At 42.8% G+C, this 20119-nt stretch overlaps 1 protein-coding gene across 1 annotated transcript in view; it reads left to right on the plus strand.

The window, feature by feature from the left end:
* b3galnt2 (beta-1,3-N-acetylgalactosaminyltransferase 2) overlaps window positions 1-20119 on the plus strand; it is a 55741-nt gene that overhangs the window by 20545 nt on the left and 15077 nt on the right. The window contains exons 2-3 of the mRNA XM_055935666.1: window positions 14488-14623; window positions 16355-16455. Coding sequence (XP_055791641.1) covers window positions 14488-14623; window positions 16355-16455 — 237 coding nt within the window. The remainder of the gene's footprint in view (window positions 1-14487; window positions 14624-16354; window positions 16456-20119) is intronic.

Here is a 20119-nt window from a genome sequence, read left to right on the forward strand (position 1 = left end):
CTAAATATCTCATCTAGTAACAGCATGGTGTAGAGTCTAAATCTACCCTTCCTCTGTTAGTGACTGGCTAAATATTTCATCTAGTAACGGTGTAGAGTCTAAATCTACCCTTCCTCTGCTAGTGACTGGCTAAATATCTCATCTAGTAACAGTGTAGAGTCTAAATCTACCCTTCCTCTGTTAGTGACTGGCTAAATATTTCATCTAGTAACGGTGTAGAGTCTAAATCTACCCTTCCTCTGCTAGTGACTGGCTAAATATCTCATCTAGTAACAGTGTAGAGTCTAAATCTACCCTTCCTCTGTTAGTGACTGGCTAAATATCTCATCTAGTAACAGCATGGTGTAGAGTCTAAATCTACCCTTCCTCTGCTAGTGACTGGCTAAATATCTCATCTAGTAACAGTGTAGAGTCTAAATCTACCCTTCCTCTGCTAGTGACTGGCTAAATATCTCATCTAGTAACAGCATGGTATAGAGTCTAAATCTACCCTTCCTCTGCTAGTGACTGGCTAAATATCTCATCTAGTAACAGCATGGTTTAGAGTCTAAATCTACCCTTCCTCTGCTAGTGACTGGCTAAATATCTCATCTAGTAATAGTGTAGAGTCTAAATCTACCCTTCCTCTGCTAGTGACTGGCTAAATATCTCATCTAGTAACAGTGTAGAGTCTAAATCTACCCTTCCTCTGTTAGTGACTGGCTAAATATCTCATCTAGTAACAGCATGGCGTAGAGTCTAAATCTACCCTTCCTCTGTTAGTGACTGGCTAAATATCTCATCTAGTAACAGCATGGTGTAGAGTCTAAATCTACCCGTCCTCTGCTAGTGACTGGCTAAATATCTCATCTAGTAACAGCATGGTGTAGAGTCTAAATCTACCCTTCCTCTGCTAGTGACTGGCTAAATATCTCATCTAGTAATAGTGTAGAGTCAAAATCTACCCTTCCTCTGCTAGTGACTGGCTAAATATCTCATCTAGTAACAGTGTAGAGTCTAAATCTACCCTTCCTCTGCTAGTGACTGGCTAAATATCTCATCTAGTAACAGTGTAGAGTCTAAATCTACCCTTCCTCTGCTAGTGACTGGCTAAATATCTCATCTAGTAACAGCATGGTGTAGAGTCTAAATCTACCCTTCCTCTGCTAGTGACTGGCTAAATATCTCATCTAGTAACAGTGTAGAGTCTAAATCTACCCTTCCTCTGCTAGTGACTGGCTAAATATCTCATCTAGTAACAGCATGGTGTAGAGTCTAAATCTACCCTTCCTCTGTTAGTGACTGGCTAAATATCTCATCTAGTAACAGCATGGTGTAGAGTCTAAATCTACCCTTCCTCTGCTAGTGACTGGCTAAATATCTCATCTAGTAACAGCATGGTGTAGAGTCTAAATCTACCCTTCCTCTGTTAGTGACTGGCTAAATATCTCATCTAGTAACAGCATGGTGTAGAGTCTAAATCTACCCTTCCTCTGTTAGTGACTGGCTAAATATCTCATCTAGTAACAGCATGGTGTAGAGTCTAAATCTACCCTTCCTCTGCTAGTGACTGGCTAAATATCTCATCTAGTAATGGTGTAGTCTAAATCTACCCTTCCTCTGCTAGTGACTGGCTAAATATCTCATCTAGTAACAGCGTGGTGTAGAGTCTAAATCTACCCTTCCTCTGCTAGTGACTGGCTAAATATCTCATCTAGTAACATCATGGTGTAGAGTCTAAATCTACCCTTCCTCTGTTAGTGACTGCCTAAATATCTCATCTAGTAACAGCATGGTGTAGAGTCTAAATCTACCCTTCCTCTGTTAGTGACTGGCTAAATATCTCATCTAGTAACGGTGTAGAGTCTAAATCTACCCTTCCTCTGCTAGTGACTGGCTAAATATCTCATCTAGTAACAGCATGGTGTAGAGTCTAAATCTACCCTTCCTCTGCTAGTGACTGGCTAAATATCTCATCTAGTAACAGTGTAGAGTCTAAATCTACCCTTCCTCTGCTAGTGACTGGCTAAATATCTCATCTAGTAACAGTGTAGAGTCTAAATCTACCCTTCCTCTGCTAGTGACTGGCTAAATATCTCATCTAGTAACAGTGTAGAGTCTAAATCTACCCTTCCTCTGCTAGTGACTGGCTAAATATCTCATCTAGTAACAGCATGGTGTAGAGTCTAAATCTACCCTTCCTCTGCTAGTGACTGGCTAAATATCTCATCTAGTAACAGTGTAGAGTCTAAATCTACCCTTCCTCTGCTAGTGACTGGCTAAATATCTCATCTAGTAACAGCATGGTGTAGAGTCTAAATCTACCCTTCCTCTGCTAGTGACTGGCTAAATATCTCATCTAGTAACAGCATGGTGTAGAGTCTAAATCTACCCTTCCTCTGCTAGTGACTGGCTAAATATCTCATCTAGTAACAGTGTAGAGTCTAAATCTACCCTTCCTCTGCTAGTGACTGGCTAAATATCTCATCTAGTAACAGCATGGCGTAGAGTCTAAATCTACCCTTCCTCTGTTAGTGACTGGCTAAATATCTCATCTAGTAACAGCATGGTGTAGAGTCTAAATCTACCCTTCCTCTGTTAGTGACTGGCTAAATATCTCATCTAGTAACAGCATGGTGTAGAGTCTAAATCTACCCTTCCTCTGCTAGTGACTGGCTAAATATCTCATCTAGTAACAGTGTAGAGTCTAAATCTACCCTTCCTCTGCTAGTGACTGGCTAAATATCTCATCTAGTAACAGCATGGTGTAGAGTCTAAATCTACCCTTCCTCTGCTAGTGACTGGCTAAATATCTCATCTAGTAACAGCATGGTGTAGAGTCTAAATCTACCCTTCCTCTGCTAGTGACTGGCTAAATATCTCATCTAGTAACAGCATGGTGTAGAGTCTAAATCTACCCTTCCTCTGCTAGTGACTGGCTAAATATCTCATCTAGTAACAGTGTAGAGTCTAAATCTACCCTTCCTCTGCTAGTGACTGGCTAAATATCTCATCTAGTAACAGCATGGTGTAGAGACTAAATCTACCCTTCCTCTGCTAGTGACTGGCTAAATATCTCATCTAGTAATAGTGTAGAGTCTAAATCTACCCTTCCTCTGCTAGTGACTGGCTAAATATCTCATCTAGTAACAGTGTAGAGTCTAAATCTACCCTTCCTCTGTTAGTGACTGGCTAAATATCTCATCTAGTAACAGCATGGTGTAGAGTCTAAATCTACCCTTCCTCTGCTAGTGACTGGCTAAATATCTCATCTAGTAACAGCATGGTGTAGAGTCTAAATCTACCCTTCCTCTGCTAGTGACTGGCTAAATATCTCATCTAGTAACAGCATGGTGTAGAGTCTAAATCTACCCTTCCTCTGCTAGTGACTGGCTAAATATCTCATCTAGTAACAGTGTAGAGTCTAAATCTACCCTTCCTCTGCTAGTGACTGGCTAAATATCTCATCTAGTAACAGCATGGTGTAGAGTCTAAATCTACCCTTCCTCTGTTAGTGACTGGCTAAATATCTCATCTAGTAACAGCATGGTGTAGAGTCTAAATCTACCCTTCCTCTGCTAGTGACTGGCTAAATATCTCATCTAGTAATGGTGTAGTCTAAATCTACCCTTCCTCTGCTAGTGACTGGCTAAATATCTCATCTAGTAATGGTGTAGTCTAAATCTACCCTTCCTCTGCTAGTGACTGGCTAAATATCTCATCTAGTAACGTAATGGTGTAGTCTAAATCTACCCTTCCTCTGCTAGTGACTGGCTAAATATCTCATCTAGTAACAGTGTAGAGTCTAAATCTACCCTTCCTCTGCTAGTGACTGGCTAAATATCTCATCTAGTAACAGTGTAGAGTCTAAATCTACCCTTCCTCTGCTAGTGACTGGCTAAATATCTCATCTAGTAACAGCGTGGTGTAGAGTCTAAATCTACCCTTCCTCTGCTAGTGACTGGCTAAATATCTCATCTAGTAACAGCGTGGTGTAGAGTCTAAATCTACCCTTCCTCTGTTAGTGACTGGCTAAATATCTCATCTAGTAACAGCGTGGTGTAGAGTCTAAATCTACCCGTCCTCTGCTAGTGACTGGCTAAATATCTCATCTAGTAACAGCATGGTGTAGAGTCTAAATCTACCCTTCCTCTGCTAGTGACTGGCTAAATATCTCATCTAGTAATAGTGTAGAGTCTAAATCTACCCTTCCTCTGCTAGTGACTGGCTAAATATCTCATCTAGTAACAGTGTAGAGTCTAAATCTACCCTTCCTCTGCTAGTGACTGGCTAAATATCTCATCTAGTAACAGTGTAGAGTCTAAATCTACCCTTCCTCTGCTAGTGACTGGCTAAATATCTCATCTAGTAACAGCATGGTGTAGAGTCTAAATCTACCCTTCCTCTGCTAGTGACTGGCTAAATATCTCATCTATTAACAGCATGGTGTAGAGTCTAAATCTACCCTTCCTCTGTTAGTGACTGGCTAAATATCTCATCTAGTAACAGCATGGTGTAGAGTCTAAATCTACCCTTCCTCTGCTAGTGACTGGCTAAATATCTCATCTAGTAATGGTGTAGTCTAAATCTACCCTTCCTCTGCTAGTGACTGGCTAAATATCTCATCTAGTAACAGCGTGGTGTAGAGTCTAAATCTACCCTTCCTCTGCTAGTGACTGGCTAAATATCTCATCTAGTAACATCATGGTGTAGAGTCTAAATCTACCCTTCCTCTGTTAGTGACTGCCTAAATATCTCATCTAGTAACAGCATGGTGTAGAGTCTAAATCTACCCTTCCTCTGTTAGTGACTGGCTAAATATATCATCTAGTAACGGTGTAGAGTCTAAATCTACCCTTCCTCTGCTAGTGACTGGCTAAATATCTCATCTAGTAACAGCATGGTGTAGAGTCTAAATCTACCCTTCCTCTGCTAGTGACTGGCTAAATATCTCATCTAGTAATAGTGTAGAGTCTAAATCTACCCTTCCTCTGCTAGTGACTGGCTAAATATCTCATCTAGTAACAGTGTAGAGTCTAAATCTACCCTTCCTCTGCTAGTGACTGGCTAAATATCTCATCTAGTAACAGTGTAGAGTCTAAATCTACCCTTCCTCTGCTAGTGACTGGCTAAATATCTCATCTAGTAACAGCATGGTGTAGAGTCTAAATCTACCCTTCCTCTGCTAGTGACTGGCTAAATATCTCATCTAGTAACAGCATGGTGTAGAGTCTAAATCTACCCTTCCTCTGCTAGTGACTGGCTAAATATCTCATCTAGTAACAGCATGGTGTAGAGTCTAAATCTACCCTTCCTCTGCTAGTGACTGGCTAAATATCTCATCTAGTAAAAGCATGGTGTAGAGTCTAAATCTACCCTTCCTCTGCTAGTGACTGGCTAAATATCTCATCTAGTAACAGCATGGTGTAGAGTCTAAATCTACCCTTCCTCTGCTAGTGACTGGCTAAATATCTCATCTAGTAACAGTGTAGAGTCTAAATCTACCCTTCCTCTGCTAGTGACTGGCTAAATATCTCATCTAGTAACAGCATGGTGTAGAGACTAAATCTACCCTTCCTCTGCTAGTGACTGGCTAAATATCTCATCTAGTAATAGTGTAGAGTCTAAATCTACCCTTCCTCTGCTAGTGACTGGCTAAATATCTCATCTAGTAACAGTGTAGAGTCTAAATCTACCCTTCCTCTGTTAGTGACTGGCTAAATATCTCATCTAGTAACAGCATGGTGTAGAGTCTAAATCTACCCGTCCTCTGCTAGTGACTGGCTAAATATCTCATCTAGTAACAGCATGGTGTAGAGTCTAAATCTACCCTTCCTCTGCTAGTGACTGGCTAAATATCTCATCTAGTAATAGTGTAGAGTCTAAATCTACCCTTCCTCTGCTAGTGACTGGCTAAATATCTCATCTAGTAACAGCATGGTGTAGAGTCTAAATCTACCCTTCCTCTGCTAGTGACTGGCTAAATATCTCATCTAGTAATGGTGTAGTCTAAATCTACCCTTCCTCTGTTAGTGACTGGCTAAATATCTCATCTAGTAACAGCATGGTGTAGAGTCTAAATCTACCCTTCCTCTGTTAGTGACTGGCTAAATATCTCATCTAGTAACAGCATGGTGTAGAGTCTAAATCTACCCTTCCTCTGTTAGTGACTGGCTAAATTTCTCATCTAGTAACAGCGTGGTGTAGAGTCTAAATCTACCCTTCCTCTGCTAGTGACTGGCTAAATATCTCATCTAGTAACAGTGTAGAGTCTAAATCTACCCTTCCTCTGTTAGTGACTGGCTAAATATCTCATCTAGTAACAGCATGGTGTAGAATCTAAATCTACCCGTCCTCTGCTAGTGACTGGCTAAATATCTCATCTAGTAACAGCATGGTGTAGAGTCTAAATCTACCCTTCCTCTGCTAGTGACTGGCTAAATATCTCATCTAGTAACAGCATGGTGTAGAGTCTAAATCTACCCTTCCTCTGCTAGTGACTGGCTAAATATCTCATCTAGTAATAGTGTAGAGTCTAAATCTACCCTTCCTCTGCTAGTGACTGGCTAAATATCTCATCTAGTAACAGTGTAGAGTCTAAATCTACCCTTCCTCTGCTAGTGACTGGCTAAATATCTCATCTAGTAACAGCATGGTGTAGAGTCTAAATCTACCCTTCCTCTGCTAGTGACTGGCTAAATATCTCATCTAGTAACAGCATGGTGTAGAGTCTAAATCTACCCTTCCTCTGCTAGTGACTGGCTAAATATCTCATCTAGTAACAGCATGGTGTAGAGTCTAAATCTACCCTTCCTCTGCTAGTGACTGGCTAAATATCTCATCTAGTAACAGTGTAGAGTCTAAATCTACCCTTCCTCTGTTAGTGACTGGCTAAATATCTCATCTAGTAACAGCATGGTGTAGAGTCTAAATCTACCCTTCCTCTGTTAGTGACTGGCTAAATATCTCATCTAGTAACAGCATGGTGTAGAGTCTAAATCTACCCTTCCTCTGTTAGTGACTGGCTAAATATCTCATCTAGTAACAGCATGGTGTAGAGTCTAAATCTACCCTTCCTCTGTTAGTGACTGGCTAAATATCTCATCTAGTAACAGCATGGTGTAGAGTCTAAATCTACCCTTCCTCTGCTAGTGACTGGCTAAATATCTCATCTAGTAACAGCATGGTGTAGAGTCTAAATCTACCCTTCCTCTGCTAGTGACTGGCTAAATATCTCATCTAGTAACAGCATGGTGTAGAGTCTAAATCTACCCTTCCTCTGCTAGTGACTGGCTAAATATCTCATCTAGTAACAGCATGGTGTAGAGTCTAAATCTACCCTTCCTCTGTTAGTGACTGGCTAAATATCTCATCTAGTAACAGCATGGTGTAGAGTCTAAATCTACCCTTCCTCTGCTAGTGACTGGCTAAATATCTCATCTAGTAATGGTGTAGTCTAAATCTACCCTTCCTCTGCTAGTGACTGGCTAAATATCTCATCTAGTAACAGCATGGTGTAGAGTCTAAATCTACCCTTCCTCTGTTAGTGACTGGCTAAATATCTCATCTAGTAACAGTGTAGAGTCTAAATCTACCCTTCCTCTGCTAGTGACTGGCTAAATATCTCATCTAGTAACAGCGTGGTGTAGAGTCTAAATCTACCCTTCCTCTGCTAGTGACTGGCTAAATATCTCATCTAGTAACAGCATGGTGTAGAGTCTAAATCTACCCGTCCTCTGCTAGTGACTGGCTAAATATCTCATCTAGTAACAGCATGGTGTAGAGTCTAAATCTACCCTTCCTCTGCTAGTGACTGGCTAAATCTCTCATCTAGTATTAGTGTAGAGTCTAAATCTACCCTTCCTCTGCTAGTGACTGGCTAAATATCTCATCTAGTAACAGTGTAGAGTCTAAATCTACCCTTCCTCTGTTAGTGACTGGCTAAATATCTCATCTAGTAACAGCATGGTGTAGAGTCTAAATCTACCCGTCCTCTGCTAGTGACTGGCTAAATATCTCATCTAGTAACAGCATGGTGTAGAGTCTAAATCTACCCTTCCTCTGCTAGTGACTGGCTAAATCTCTCATCTAGTATTAGTGTAGAGTCTAAATCTACCCTTCCTCTGCTAGTGACTGGCTAAATATCTCATCTAGTAACAGTGTAGAGTCTAAATCTACCCTTCCTCTGTTAGTGACTGGCTAAATATCTCATCTAGTAACAGCATGGTGTAGAGTCTAAATCTACCCGTCCTCTGCTAGTGACTGGCTAAATATCTCATCTAGTAACAGCATGGTGTAGAGTCTAAATCTACCCTTCCTCTGCTAGTGACTGGCTAAATCTCTCATCTAGTATTAGTGTAGAGTCTAAATCTACCCTTCCTCTGCTAGTGACTGGCTAAATATCTCATCTAGTAACAGTGTAGAGTCTAAATCTACCCTTCCTCTGTTAGTGACTGGCTAAATATCTCATCTAGTAACAGCATGGTGTAGAGTCTAAATCTACCCTTCCTCTGTTAGTGACTGGCTAAATATCTCATCTAGTAACAGCATGGTGTAGAGTCTAAATCTACCCTTCCTCTGTTAGTGACTGGCTAAATATCTCATCTAGTAACAGCATGGTGTAGAGTCTAAATCTACCCTTCCTCTGCTAGTGACTGGCTAAATATCTCATCTAGTAACAGTGTAGAGTCTAAATCTACCCTTCCTCTGTTAGTGACTGGCTAAATATCTCATCTAGTAACAGCATGGTGTAGAGTCTAAATCTACCCTTCCTCTGCTAGTGACTGGCTTCCTCACATTTTCAGAGTTGAGGGCAATGGGCCCAGTCTGGCAATCAATCACATTATTAACCATGAAATTAGATATCGAGAAATCTATTATTGAGTTTTTTATGACCGTGGGAGAGAATATACTTTTGTTCTATCATTAGGATGGACTAATCTCTATATTTCTGTAAGGCCCATATCTTTACATTTACATCTATCAATCATATTGTCCATCACTTGGTTAGTCTCCATTTAAGGACGATCTGCCCCTCCATATTTACCACTATGACGTTGACCTCGTGACAAAGAAATCAGGGTCCTTTATATGTTGCGTAACACTACCTTAATCCCATTTATAAGAGCTTCAATGCAGATTAGCCTGCCAGACTCAGCAGTAACTTCAACAAGACTTAATTTAGTAATCAGAATAATCACCCCCGTTTTTGTTTTGGAATTAAATCAGCTATAATACACTTCTGCAACCTCCTTTTTAAATGTCAGTGCCTCTGTATCTGTAAAAGGTTTATTTCTATTTAACATTTTATTTATTTCATCTTTATTTAACCAGGTAGGCTAGTTGAGAACAAGTTCTCATTTACAACTGCGACCTGGCCAAGATAAAGCAAAGCAGTTCGACACAAACAACAACACAGAGTTACACATTAACAAACGTACAGTCAATAACACAATAGAAACATCTATGTACAGTTTGTGCAAATGTAGAAGAGTAGGGAGGTAAGGCAATTAATAGGCCATAAAGGCTAAATAATTACAATTTAGCAATGTGATTCCTGTATGAACACAATATCCGCCTGTTTTGATTTTAAATGTGTAAATCTTTTCTCTCTTCACTTGGTTACTACTACCCTTTATATTTCAAGAGATTGTTTACATAACCAGTATCCATATTTGCTCTGAGTAGTTAGTTACAGCCTGTGATCATGAAGTATCCCATTTAACAGGTGACAACTCTAATAAACATCATATATAAACTGTGATTAGTTACAGCCTGTGATCATGAAGTATCCCATTTTTAACAGGTGACAACTCTAATAAACATCATATATAAACCATGATTAGTTACAGCCTGTGAAGTATCCCACTTAACAGGTGACAACTCTAATAAACATCATATATAATGTCCCAGTATACGCTCCAGCTGTACAATAAAACAGTGAAGTAAATGTAGAAAGACAAAAGCAACTAGGAACGTAACGTTGCTTCTCGACGAGTCAATCATCTCTGAAGTTGGAGACTTATCTCCCTCAACAACTTTAAAAATCTGCTATCCGAGCAGCTAACCGATCGCTGCAGCTGTACATAGTCCATCACCAGTATCTCTTCTTGCACATGATCATCTGATGATTTATCACTCCAGTGTTAATCTGCTAAATTGTAATTATTCGATTTATTGCCTACCTCATGCCTTTTGCACACATTGTATATAGATTCTCTTTTTCCTACCATGTTATTGACTTGTTTATTGTTTACTCCATGTGTAACTCTGTTGTTGTCTGTTCACACTGCTATGCTTTATCTTGGCCAGGTCGCAGTTGCAAATGAGAACCTGTTCTCAACTAGCCTACCTGGTTAAATAAAGGTGAAATAAAAATAAAAAATAAATAAAATCATCACCGAACGGTCTTTTTGATGCTGCGGAAGATCACCTGCAGTGTCGACTCAAAATTCCTTCTGGTTCGTCGAGGCGCTTGAAAGGCTACATTAGCAAGACTCCCCAGAGTCCCACAAACACACGGGCTACCTTCATGTTGTAGAGTAAACGGCATACAATTCGACTTGTGCTTTTACCATGTCTCATCTTCGTTATCTAGGCTTAATCGCCCTTGCTCTAGCAAGAATCTCTTATCCTTGAACATACTTTTCTTTCCCAAGTAAAGAGCAGGGTGGGAATGCCAGCGTCGCCTGACGTTCTTCTTGTGTCGTTGTTTCTTCTTCTTCTTCCTCTTCATTGCCAGTTCCTTGGACAGGTCCGGGGGGGAAAAAGGTGGCCGGCGGCCTTCCCACTGAACGCCACCCTTTTCTTCCGCTGCTTTATGTACCTCGACCCGGGCTGTAGATCGTAGGAATTGAATGACAACCGTTCTCGTGTCCATTCTCATTCAGGCATGGTTAAGCTGTGATGGGTTCGTTCAATTTCGAATTCGTGCCTGTCGCCAAATCCTTCTGTGATGATTTTCTGCTCACACGAGATTAGTCATAATTCTTCAATGTTCCAAACTGAGAATTCCTTTGTCTTCCCGAAATGCAATGGAACGCAAGCTAACTATCTCACGTGAAGGCGCGTGGTCAGCTCATGCCACTCTGCCAGACCACTGACTCATTCCCCCCTCCTTTATAGTAGAAGCATCAAACAAGGTTCTAAAGACTGTTGACATCTAGTGGAAGCCTTAGGAAGTGCAACATGATCCCATTTCCACTATCTTGGATAAGCAAAGAGTTGAAAACCTACAAACCTCAGATTTCCCACTTCCTGGTTGGATTTTGTCTCAGGTTTTTGCCTGCCATATGAGTTCTGTTATACTCAGACATCATTCAAACAGTTTTTTAGAAACTTTTGAGTTTTCTATCCAAATCTACTAATTATATGCATATTCTAGCTTTTGGGCCTGAGTAGCAGGCAGTTTACTCTGGGCACCTTTTTATCCAAGCTACTCAATACTGCCCCCCCTGTCCCAAAGAAGTTAAGGACTGGCAGATGGGCGTGGCCCTTTAAGGACTGGCAGATGGGCGTGGCCCTTTAAGGACTGGCAGATGGGCGTGGCCCTTTAAGGACTGGCAGATGGGCGTGGCCCTTTAAGGACTGGCAGATGGGCGTGGCCCTTTAAGGACTGGCAGATGGGCGTGGCCCTTTAAGGACTGGCAGATGGGCGTGGCCCACTCACTCACCTTGACCGGCTCCAGTACTTTGTTCTTAACTAGTGTCCAAGTCAGCCTCGACGTTTGGTCTGAGAGCATAAGGTACTTTCAGAAACGTTGGTTTGCTGTCAGGCTTAATGCCAAGCTTCACTGTTATATATTTCCTGCTACCCTGCTCTCCATGAAATACTCCTCCATGTTTCTTTTAAGATGGCGGGTAGGCCTGTGTTTCCATGTGTCTTTGTACTCCCTGATGCCCAGTCATGTTATTTGATCCACCCACGAACGTCCCTGTAGTGACGGATAGTCTCCTTTCACAACGGACTGCCGGCTTTTCACTCTGTCTATTGAACTGAACTGTGACCTCAGTGATGCCTCTCACACCAGCAGATTAACCTGTGTCAAGTCTTTAACACAATGTGTGCTGGCTGAAGTGGAAGGTGTTCCAGTGTCATTTTGTAGACTGTCTAACGCGATACAGCTGCCCCTGTGTCAGTCTCCATACACACTGGTTGCCACTTTAACAAGGGAGGGAAATGGTAGCCATACAGACCCCAGCAACATTTTGAGTATATTCAGTGTGACTTCCTCATCACCTTAACATGTCTTACTTTTGTTGGAATGTTTCTTGTTTTTCTCTGAGCGCTTTTTGTTTCTGCTCGTTCATTGTGGCCTTTTTTTTTAACCACAGGCTGGACAATCTGCGTCCTTACACCAGCGCGTCCTTACACCAGCGCGTCCTTACACCAGCGCGTCCTTACACCAGCGCGTCCTTACACCAGCGCGTCCTTACACCAGCGCGTCCTTACACCAGCGCGTCCTTACACCAGCGCGTCCTTACACCAGCGCGTCCTTACACCAGCGCGTCCTTACACTAGCGCGTCCTTACACTAGCGCGTCCTTACACTAGCGCGTCCTTACACTAGCGCGTCCTTACACTAGCGCGTCCTTACACTAGCGCGTCCTTACACTAGCGCGTCCTTACACTAGCGCGTCCTTACACTAGCGCGTCCTTACACTAGCGCGTCCTTACACTAGCGCGTCCTTACACTAGCGCGTCCTTACACTAGCGCGTCCTTACACCAGCGCGTCCTTACACCAGCGCGTCCTTACACCAGCGCGTCCTTACACCAGCGCGTCCTTACACCAGCGCGTCCTTACACCAGCGCGTCCTTACACTAGCGCGTCCTTACACTAGCGCGTCCTTACACTAGCGCGTCCTTACACCAGCGCGTCCTTACACCAGCGCGTCCTTACACCAGCGCGTCCTTACACCAGCGCGTCCTTACACCAGCGCGTCCTTACACCAGCGCGTCCTTACACCAGCGCGTCCTTACACCAGCGCGTCCTTACACCAGCGCGTCCTTACACCAGCGCGTCCTTACACCAGCGCGTCCTTACACCAGCGCGTCCTTACACCAGCGCGTCCTTACACCAGCGCGTCCTTACACTAGCGCGTCCTTACACCAGCGCGTCCTTACACCAGCATGTCAGCCTGATGTCCCGCTTGGCCATGTCCCTTGATTTCCCAGATTTTCTGTTGCAACTCTGAAGTTTTTCCCTCATGAACTCAACTGAGTCTCTTTTTATCATCTAGTTCCGTAGACGTATTGATTTTCAATGGCCCTTGTCAAGGTCAGATTTACTTTCAGTCAATAGTCTCTCTTTGTGTAGCTTCATGCCGTAGACTAGTATGTGTGGGCTGTCTCCTAATGGTGTCATTTTAGAACAGCGTTAAACACCGCGCTCTGGTAGTTAACGCAGCTGCAAATATTGTCACTGATTCTCCCTCTTTCCGATGTTCTTCTGTGGAACCTTTCAATGATAACCAGTGGTTTCGGTGAACAGTGGTCCTCTTCAGTATTTCCACTATCTCCATATGTCTTATTACCAGGCCTGTGTGGCTGTAGCAGGCTGCGTAGTAAATTAATTGTCTGTAGCCCCATAACACTCAAATGTAGGCACCATTTTTGTCCTCCATCTGTCATTTGCAAGAACAAAAATATTCAAACCATTCTGTATATGAACTCTACTACTCAACGCTTTTCATCATACTGTCCAATGTTTACAACAATCCCAGACATTTTTTGTTTCTCAAATGGTTCCTGATTTTGTCATTTCACTTCAATATTGTCCTCAAACGGCAAGATTTTCCTCCGTCCATGTGATCTTCATTAACTTCACTGACATTTCATCAAGTTCGCTCATTTAACAGTTTTTAATTCCCAAGTTTGTTGTTTTCCTGCTTTGATGGCCGTCTCGATTCATTTTCTTCCACCCGTGACAATGCTAACTCTCTCTTAACTAGCTTGATTATGTATTTACCTCTGTTAGCAATACACTGCTAACGTTAGCCTAGAGACTATACCACAGAAAACCAACTTCTTCCGGACAGAATTGTTCCAGTAGGCTCAGACTTACTGAAACAATCTTTTGTTACGTCTCATGGGTTTCATAACCACGTCTTTATAACAATTAAATCATGTAGAGACTGGAGGCAGGAATCAGTTCAACCATTTCCCAGTTAGCAACGAGCAATCTGCATGCAGGCGGTCCTCCAGTGATAATGGTTCCCCGTCAGAAGACTTGCTCGGTGGCCTTGCTGGCGGGGAGCCAGCTTTTAAGTCCATTTTGCCCCATTTTTAGAGTTGCAAATCGACCGATTAGAGATGCGAACTCTCCTCTCCCGCTGGTGGAAGGACTTCATAGCCACCCGCTTTAGGAATTTATTTTCCAGATTTTTGAATATAATGTAGACTAGGTGAAGTTATTTTAAAATGGACTGTCTATACATGGTTCACATTTTACATCACCCCCCCCCCCCCCTTTCCCATGCATTTACCTGTATGGTGGTGATTTTTAACAGACGAGGACTCGGCAGCATCTCCCTGTGGTGAGGTGCTGGTGGGGGTGTTGTCTGCCAGACATCACTATGATCTCAGACAGGCTATAAGACAGACGTGGTTGGGATACCTCCGGGACCAGACGCACTACCGACACAGGTATGGATCAGAGACATACACTACATGTGGGGATATTTGGTCAAAGTAGTCCACTAATATAAGTGATAGGGTCCCATTTGGGACACAGACATAATTATTTATATATGTGTGTGTGTGTATGTATGATACAGAGGGAGTGATATGTCCTTTCAACAGCCCATAGTAACCATGGTAACTGAAGAGAAGTGCCTTGGGAAATGACTGACTGCGTCTGAAATGGCTCCCTATTCCCTATATAGTGCACTACTTTAGACCAGAGCCCTATTCCCCATATAGTGCACTACTTTAGGCACCATATTCCCTACATGGTGTACTATTAGGGTCTCTGGCCAAAAGTAGTGCACTCACAGTGCATTCAGAAAGTATTCAGACCCCTTGATTTTTTTTTTTTCCCCACATTTTGTTACGTTACAGCCTTATTCTAAAATGGTTTAAATAAAATGTTATCAATCTACACTCAATACCCCATAATGACATCACAATACCCCATAATGACATCACAATACCCCATAATGACATCACAATACCCCATAATGACATCACAATACCCCATAATGACAAAGCAAAAACATGTTTTTAGACATTTTGGCAAATGTATTAAAAATAAAAACTGATACCTTAAGTATTCAGACACTTTGCTATGAGACTCGAAATTGAGCTGGGAGGGGACCAAGAACCCGATGGTCACTCTGAAAGAGCTCCAGAGTTCCTCTGTGGAGATGTGACAACCTTCCAGAAGGACAACCATCTCTGCAGCACTCCACCAATTAGGTATTTATGGTAGAGTAGCCAGACGGGAGCCACTCCTCAGTAAAAGGCACATGACAGCCTGCTTGGAATTTGCCAAAAGGCACCTAAAGGACTCTCAGACCATGAGAAACAAGATTCTCTGGTCTGACGAATCCAAGATGGAACTCTTTGGCCTGAATGCCAAGCATCACGTCTGGAGGAAACCTGGCATCCCCACGGTGAAGCATGGTGGTGGCAGCATCATGCTTTTGGGATGTTTTTCAGTGGCAGGAACTGGGAGACTAGTCAGGATTGAGGGAAAGATGAATGGAACAAAATAGAGATCCATGATGAAAACCTTAACTAGAGCTTTCAGGACCTCAAACTGAGGTGAAGGTTCACCTTTCAAAAGGACAATGACCCTATGCACTCAGCCAAGACAATGCAGGAGTGCCTTCAAGACAAGTCTCTGAATGTCCTTGAGTGGTCCAGCCAGAGCCCGGACTTGAACCCGATCGAACATCTCTGGAGAGACTTAAAAATAGCTGTGCAGAGACGCTCCCCATCCAACCTGACAGAGCTTGAGAGGATCTGCAGAGAAGAATGGGGGGGAACTCCCCAAATACAGGTGTACCAAGCTTATAGCGTCACACCCAAGAAGACTCAAGGCTGTAATCTTGGCCAAAAGTGCTTCAACAAAGTAAAGAGTCTGAATACTTATGGAAATGTGATATTTCGTTATTTATTTGATACGTTTCCCAAAATGTCATTTATGGGCTGTTGTGTGTAGATTGCGATTTGTATTGCCTTGATCAAGTTTTAGAATAAGGCTGTAACATAAAGTGTGTCAAAGGTCAAGTGGTCTGAGTACTTCCTGAATGCACTGTACCATTTGTAACCCTGGAACTCATCAGAGGTGTTAGAATAAGTGGAGAGATGTCTGTTTTTATATGCTGGTATTTTGTTGTGGCGGTTGTAGTGTTTTATTGTGATGTGTTTCAGGGTGCAGGTGAAGTTTATCATTGGGGAACATGGCTGTCCCATTCCAGAAGAGGACAGAGAGGATCCCTATGCATGCTCCCTCATGAACTTCACAGACCCAGGTAGGCCCTCACAACCCCCCCCCCCCAGGTAGCACCTACACCCGTACAGCACAGCTTTTAGCTACACCCGTACAGTAGATGACAAAACAGCTTGGAGTAATGTGTTCTAGAAACAGAGCAAAGGATGTCAGTCTGTCTAACCAGGTTTCCATCCACAGTATGTTAGTAAAGAATCTTACCGTATAAAATAATCACTACAGCTGAGATGGAAATAAGGAGTTTTGTTACCATTACGTAAATGCTGACGGATAACTTGTTCGTTGGACATGGTGGGATCTTTTTGTGCAAGAAATTGCGTTGGAAATGTATTTTATGCGCAAACATTGATGTAAAACCCATCGTATGGAAGTAAACTTGGAGTCATGTGACGATCTGTTGTGTGGTCGTCCCACTAGGACTCAGGAAACCATTCAGTTTATTAAACTACTGATGAACTTCACAGGGGGGGTGAAAGGTCACGGTGATGATCTGTTGTGTGGTCGTCCCACTAGGACTCAGGAAACCATGCAGTTTATTAAACTACTGATGAAATCAGTTGTGATGAACTTCACAGGGGGGTGAAAGGTCACGGTGATGATCTGTTGTGTGGTCGTCCCACTAGGACTCAGGAAACCATGCAGTTTATTAAACTACTGATGAACTTCACAGGGGGGGTGAAAGGTCACGGTGATGATCTTGATGCTCCTTTATCATATTATCTGGGGTCTTATTCTGGTGACATGATGCTCGACTGCCGTTGGACAAATATTCTCTCTCTCGTCTATAATAATGTCATAATGTAGACTAGCCTACCCACACTGCACCCGAGAGCTGTCAAGCCCAAAGTAGGCAAAAATAAAGGGTTGAAAATGCAATGGAAAAACAATTTTTATTTGGTACATGAAAACGAAAGTGAAAAAAGATAATTGTGCATATTGTCTTAGTCCTGCTTTTTTAAAATATATATATATATTCGCATAAAAAATCTGCCACCAATTGGATGGAAACCTAGCTTGTGTTCTAGAAACTGACACCGATGCCATTAACTGTGCTAGAATTGGGATATGAAGGAAAGCAGTGTGATTCACTCTGAGCCACAGCTCAAGGACACTGGGATGCTCTCTGCTTTTCACACCTCAGGAACCAACCAAGGCCACAGCACCCATCATCATCATCAAATGGTAACCTGTTTCCTATGTAGTGCACTACTTTTGACTACTATACTACTACATAGGGAATAGGCTGCCATTTTGAGAAACACCCTCCGTCTTTACTCTCCAGCAACAGAATCAAACTAAATGGTTTGTTTTGTTTATACTAAATATGGGAATTAAAAAGTGTCATAAGGGTTGAGTCTTCATGTTAAAAAGGTAGTTATTTCCAGACAGCAGTTTCCCACCCGTTTAACGAGGCAAGTCGGTTCAGAACAAAATCTTATTTACAAACGCGGACCTACTCCGGGCCAAACGCGGACCTACTCCGGGCCAAACGCGGACCTACTCCGGGCCAAACGCGGACCTACTCCGGGCCAAACGCGGACCTACTCCGGGCCAAACGCGGACCTACTCCGGGCCAAACGCGGACCTACTCCGGGCCAAACGCGGACCTACTCCGGGCCAAACGCGGACGGCGCTGGGCCAGTTGTGCGCCACCCTATGGGACTCCCAATCACGGCCGGATGTGATACAGCCTCGATTCGAACCAGGGACTGTAGTGACACCTTTTACACTGAGATGAGGGCAAGAGAGGAATGCTAGGAAAGAGAGAGGGGAAACGAAGAGAAGGCTAGCGAGAGAAAGGGAGGGGAGACTTGGAGGGAGCGCAAACTGCTTATCTGTGCTTGATTGAGCTTGCCTGTCTTAATGGACTAATAGAATATTGGAAAAACTTAACCCCACCCAGCTGGCTTAGACAGGCAAGAACAAACGGCAAAAATATTTTGAAAGATTTCAAATGGCATTTAAACCCAGATCAGAGACGCCCCAAAAAGAAGTAGAGGCTTGTCTCATCAATCAATCAAATTTCAATCAAATGTATTTATAAAGCCCATTTTACATCAGCTGATATCTCAAAGTGCTGTACAGAAACCCAGCCTCAAACCCCAAACGACAAGCAATGCAGGTGTAGAAGTACGGTGGCTAGGAAAAACTCCCTACAAAGGACAGAACCTAGGAAGAAACCTGGAGCGGAACCAGGCTACGATGGGTGACCAGTCCTCTCCCCTAACTCCTAAACCAAACCCCTAATTCTAAACCTAACCTTAAAGCCTAAAATGGCCTTCTTACAAGTGAGGACTGGCTAAATGTCCCCCCTTCTCTGAATTTAGTTTGCTGTTCTAGTTGGGACTTCTGGTACAGACAGTTGTCTGTGAGCTGATTTGTAAACTGTTGTATTGCTTATGTTTTTGCAGTTTATTTTTATTAAACTTATTGGAAGGAGTTACACAGGGATAACATGTTTAATATCACAGAAACATCATTTTTCTTGCCACTGTGTGAAGTCTTTGGAATTACCTGGATTTCTGCATAAAATGGAAATAAAATTTGACCTGATCTTCATCTAGGTCACAACATTATATACAATCAGTCTGTTTACACTAACACACACAATTATACATTTTCATGTCTTTATTGAACACACCGTGTAAACATTCAGTGCAAGGTGGAAAAGGTATGTGAACCATTGGATTTAATAACTGGTTGACCCTAATTTAGCAGCAATAACCTCTACCAACTGTTTTCTGTAGTTGCGGATCAGACCTGCACATCAGTCAGGAGGAATTGTGGACCATTCCTCTTTACAAAACTGTTTCAGTTCAGCAATATTCTTGGGATGTCTGGTGTGAACTTCTCTCTTGAGATGCTGTGGCATGACCTCAATCGGGTTGAGGTCAGGACTCTGACTGGGCCTCTCAATCGGGTTGAGGTCAGGACTCTGACTGGGCCTCTCAATCGGGTTGAGGTCAGGACTCTGACTGGACCGCTCCAGAAGGTTGAGGTCAGGACTCTGACTGGACCGCTCCAGAAGGTTGAGGTCAGGACTCTGACTGGACCGCTCCAGAAGGTTGAGGTCAGGACTCTGACTGGACCGCTCCAGAAGGTTGAGGTCAGGACTCTGACTGGACCGCTCCAGAAGGTTGAGGTCAGGACTCTGACTGGACCGCTCCAGAAGGTTGAGGTCAGGACTCTGACTGGACCGCTCCAGAAGGTTGAGGTCAGGACTGGACCGCTCCAGAAGGCGTATTTTCTTCTGTCGAATCCATTCTGTTGATTTACTTCTGTTTTGGGTCGTTGTCCTGTTGCATCACCCAACCTCTGAGCTTTAATTGTCGGACAGTTAGCCTAAAATTCTCCTGCAAAATGTCTTGATAAACTTGGGAATTCATCTCTGTCAGATAAAGGGTCTTGATTCTTCTATCGTCTATTACTACAGTTAAAAAGCATTGGATTGGTGTGGGAAATGGTTGCACCAGTCTAGGTGCTCATCCTTTTCAATCCAAGTCACAGTAGCATTGATTTATAATATAAACCTAATAGATGTAGGATCTTAATATAAACCAGGTTGCTACAGGAAATGTGAATTGTTATGAGGAATATACATTTACAGTGCATTCGGAAAGTATTCAGACCCCTTTCCTCTTCCACATTATGTTACGTTGCAGCCTTATTCTAAAATTGATTGAATT

The sequence above is a fragment of the Salvelinus fontinalis genome, chromosome 1 (genome assembly GCF_029448725.1).
Source record: "Salvelinus fontinalis isolate EN_2023a chromosome 1, ASM2944872v1, whole genome shotgun sequence".
Taxonomy (NCBI): domain Eukaryota; kingdom Metazoa; phylum Chordata; class Actinopteri; order Salmoniformes; family Salmonidae; genus Salvelinus; species Salvelinus fontinalis.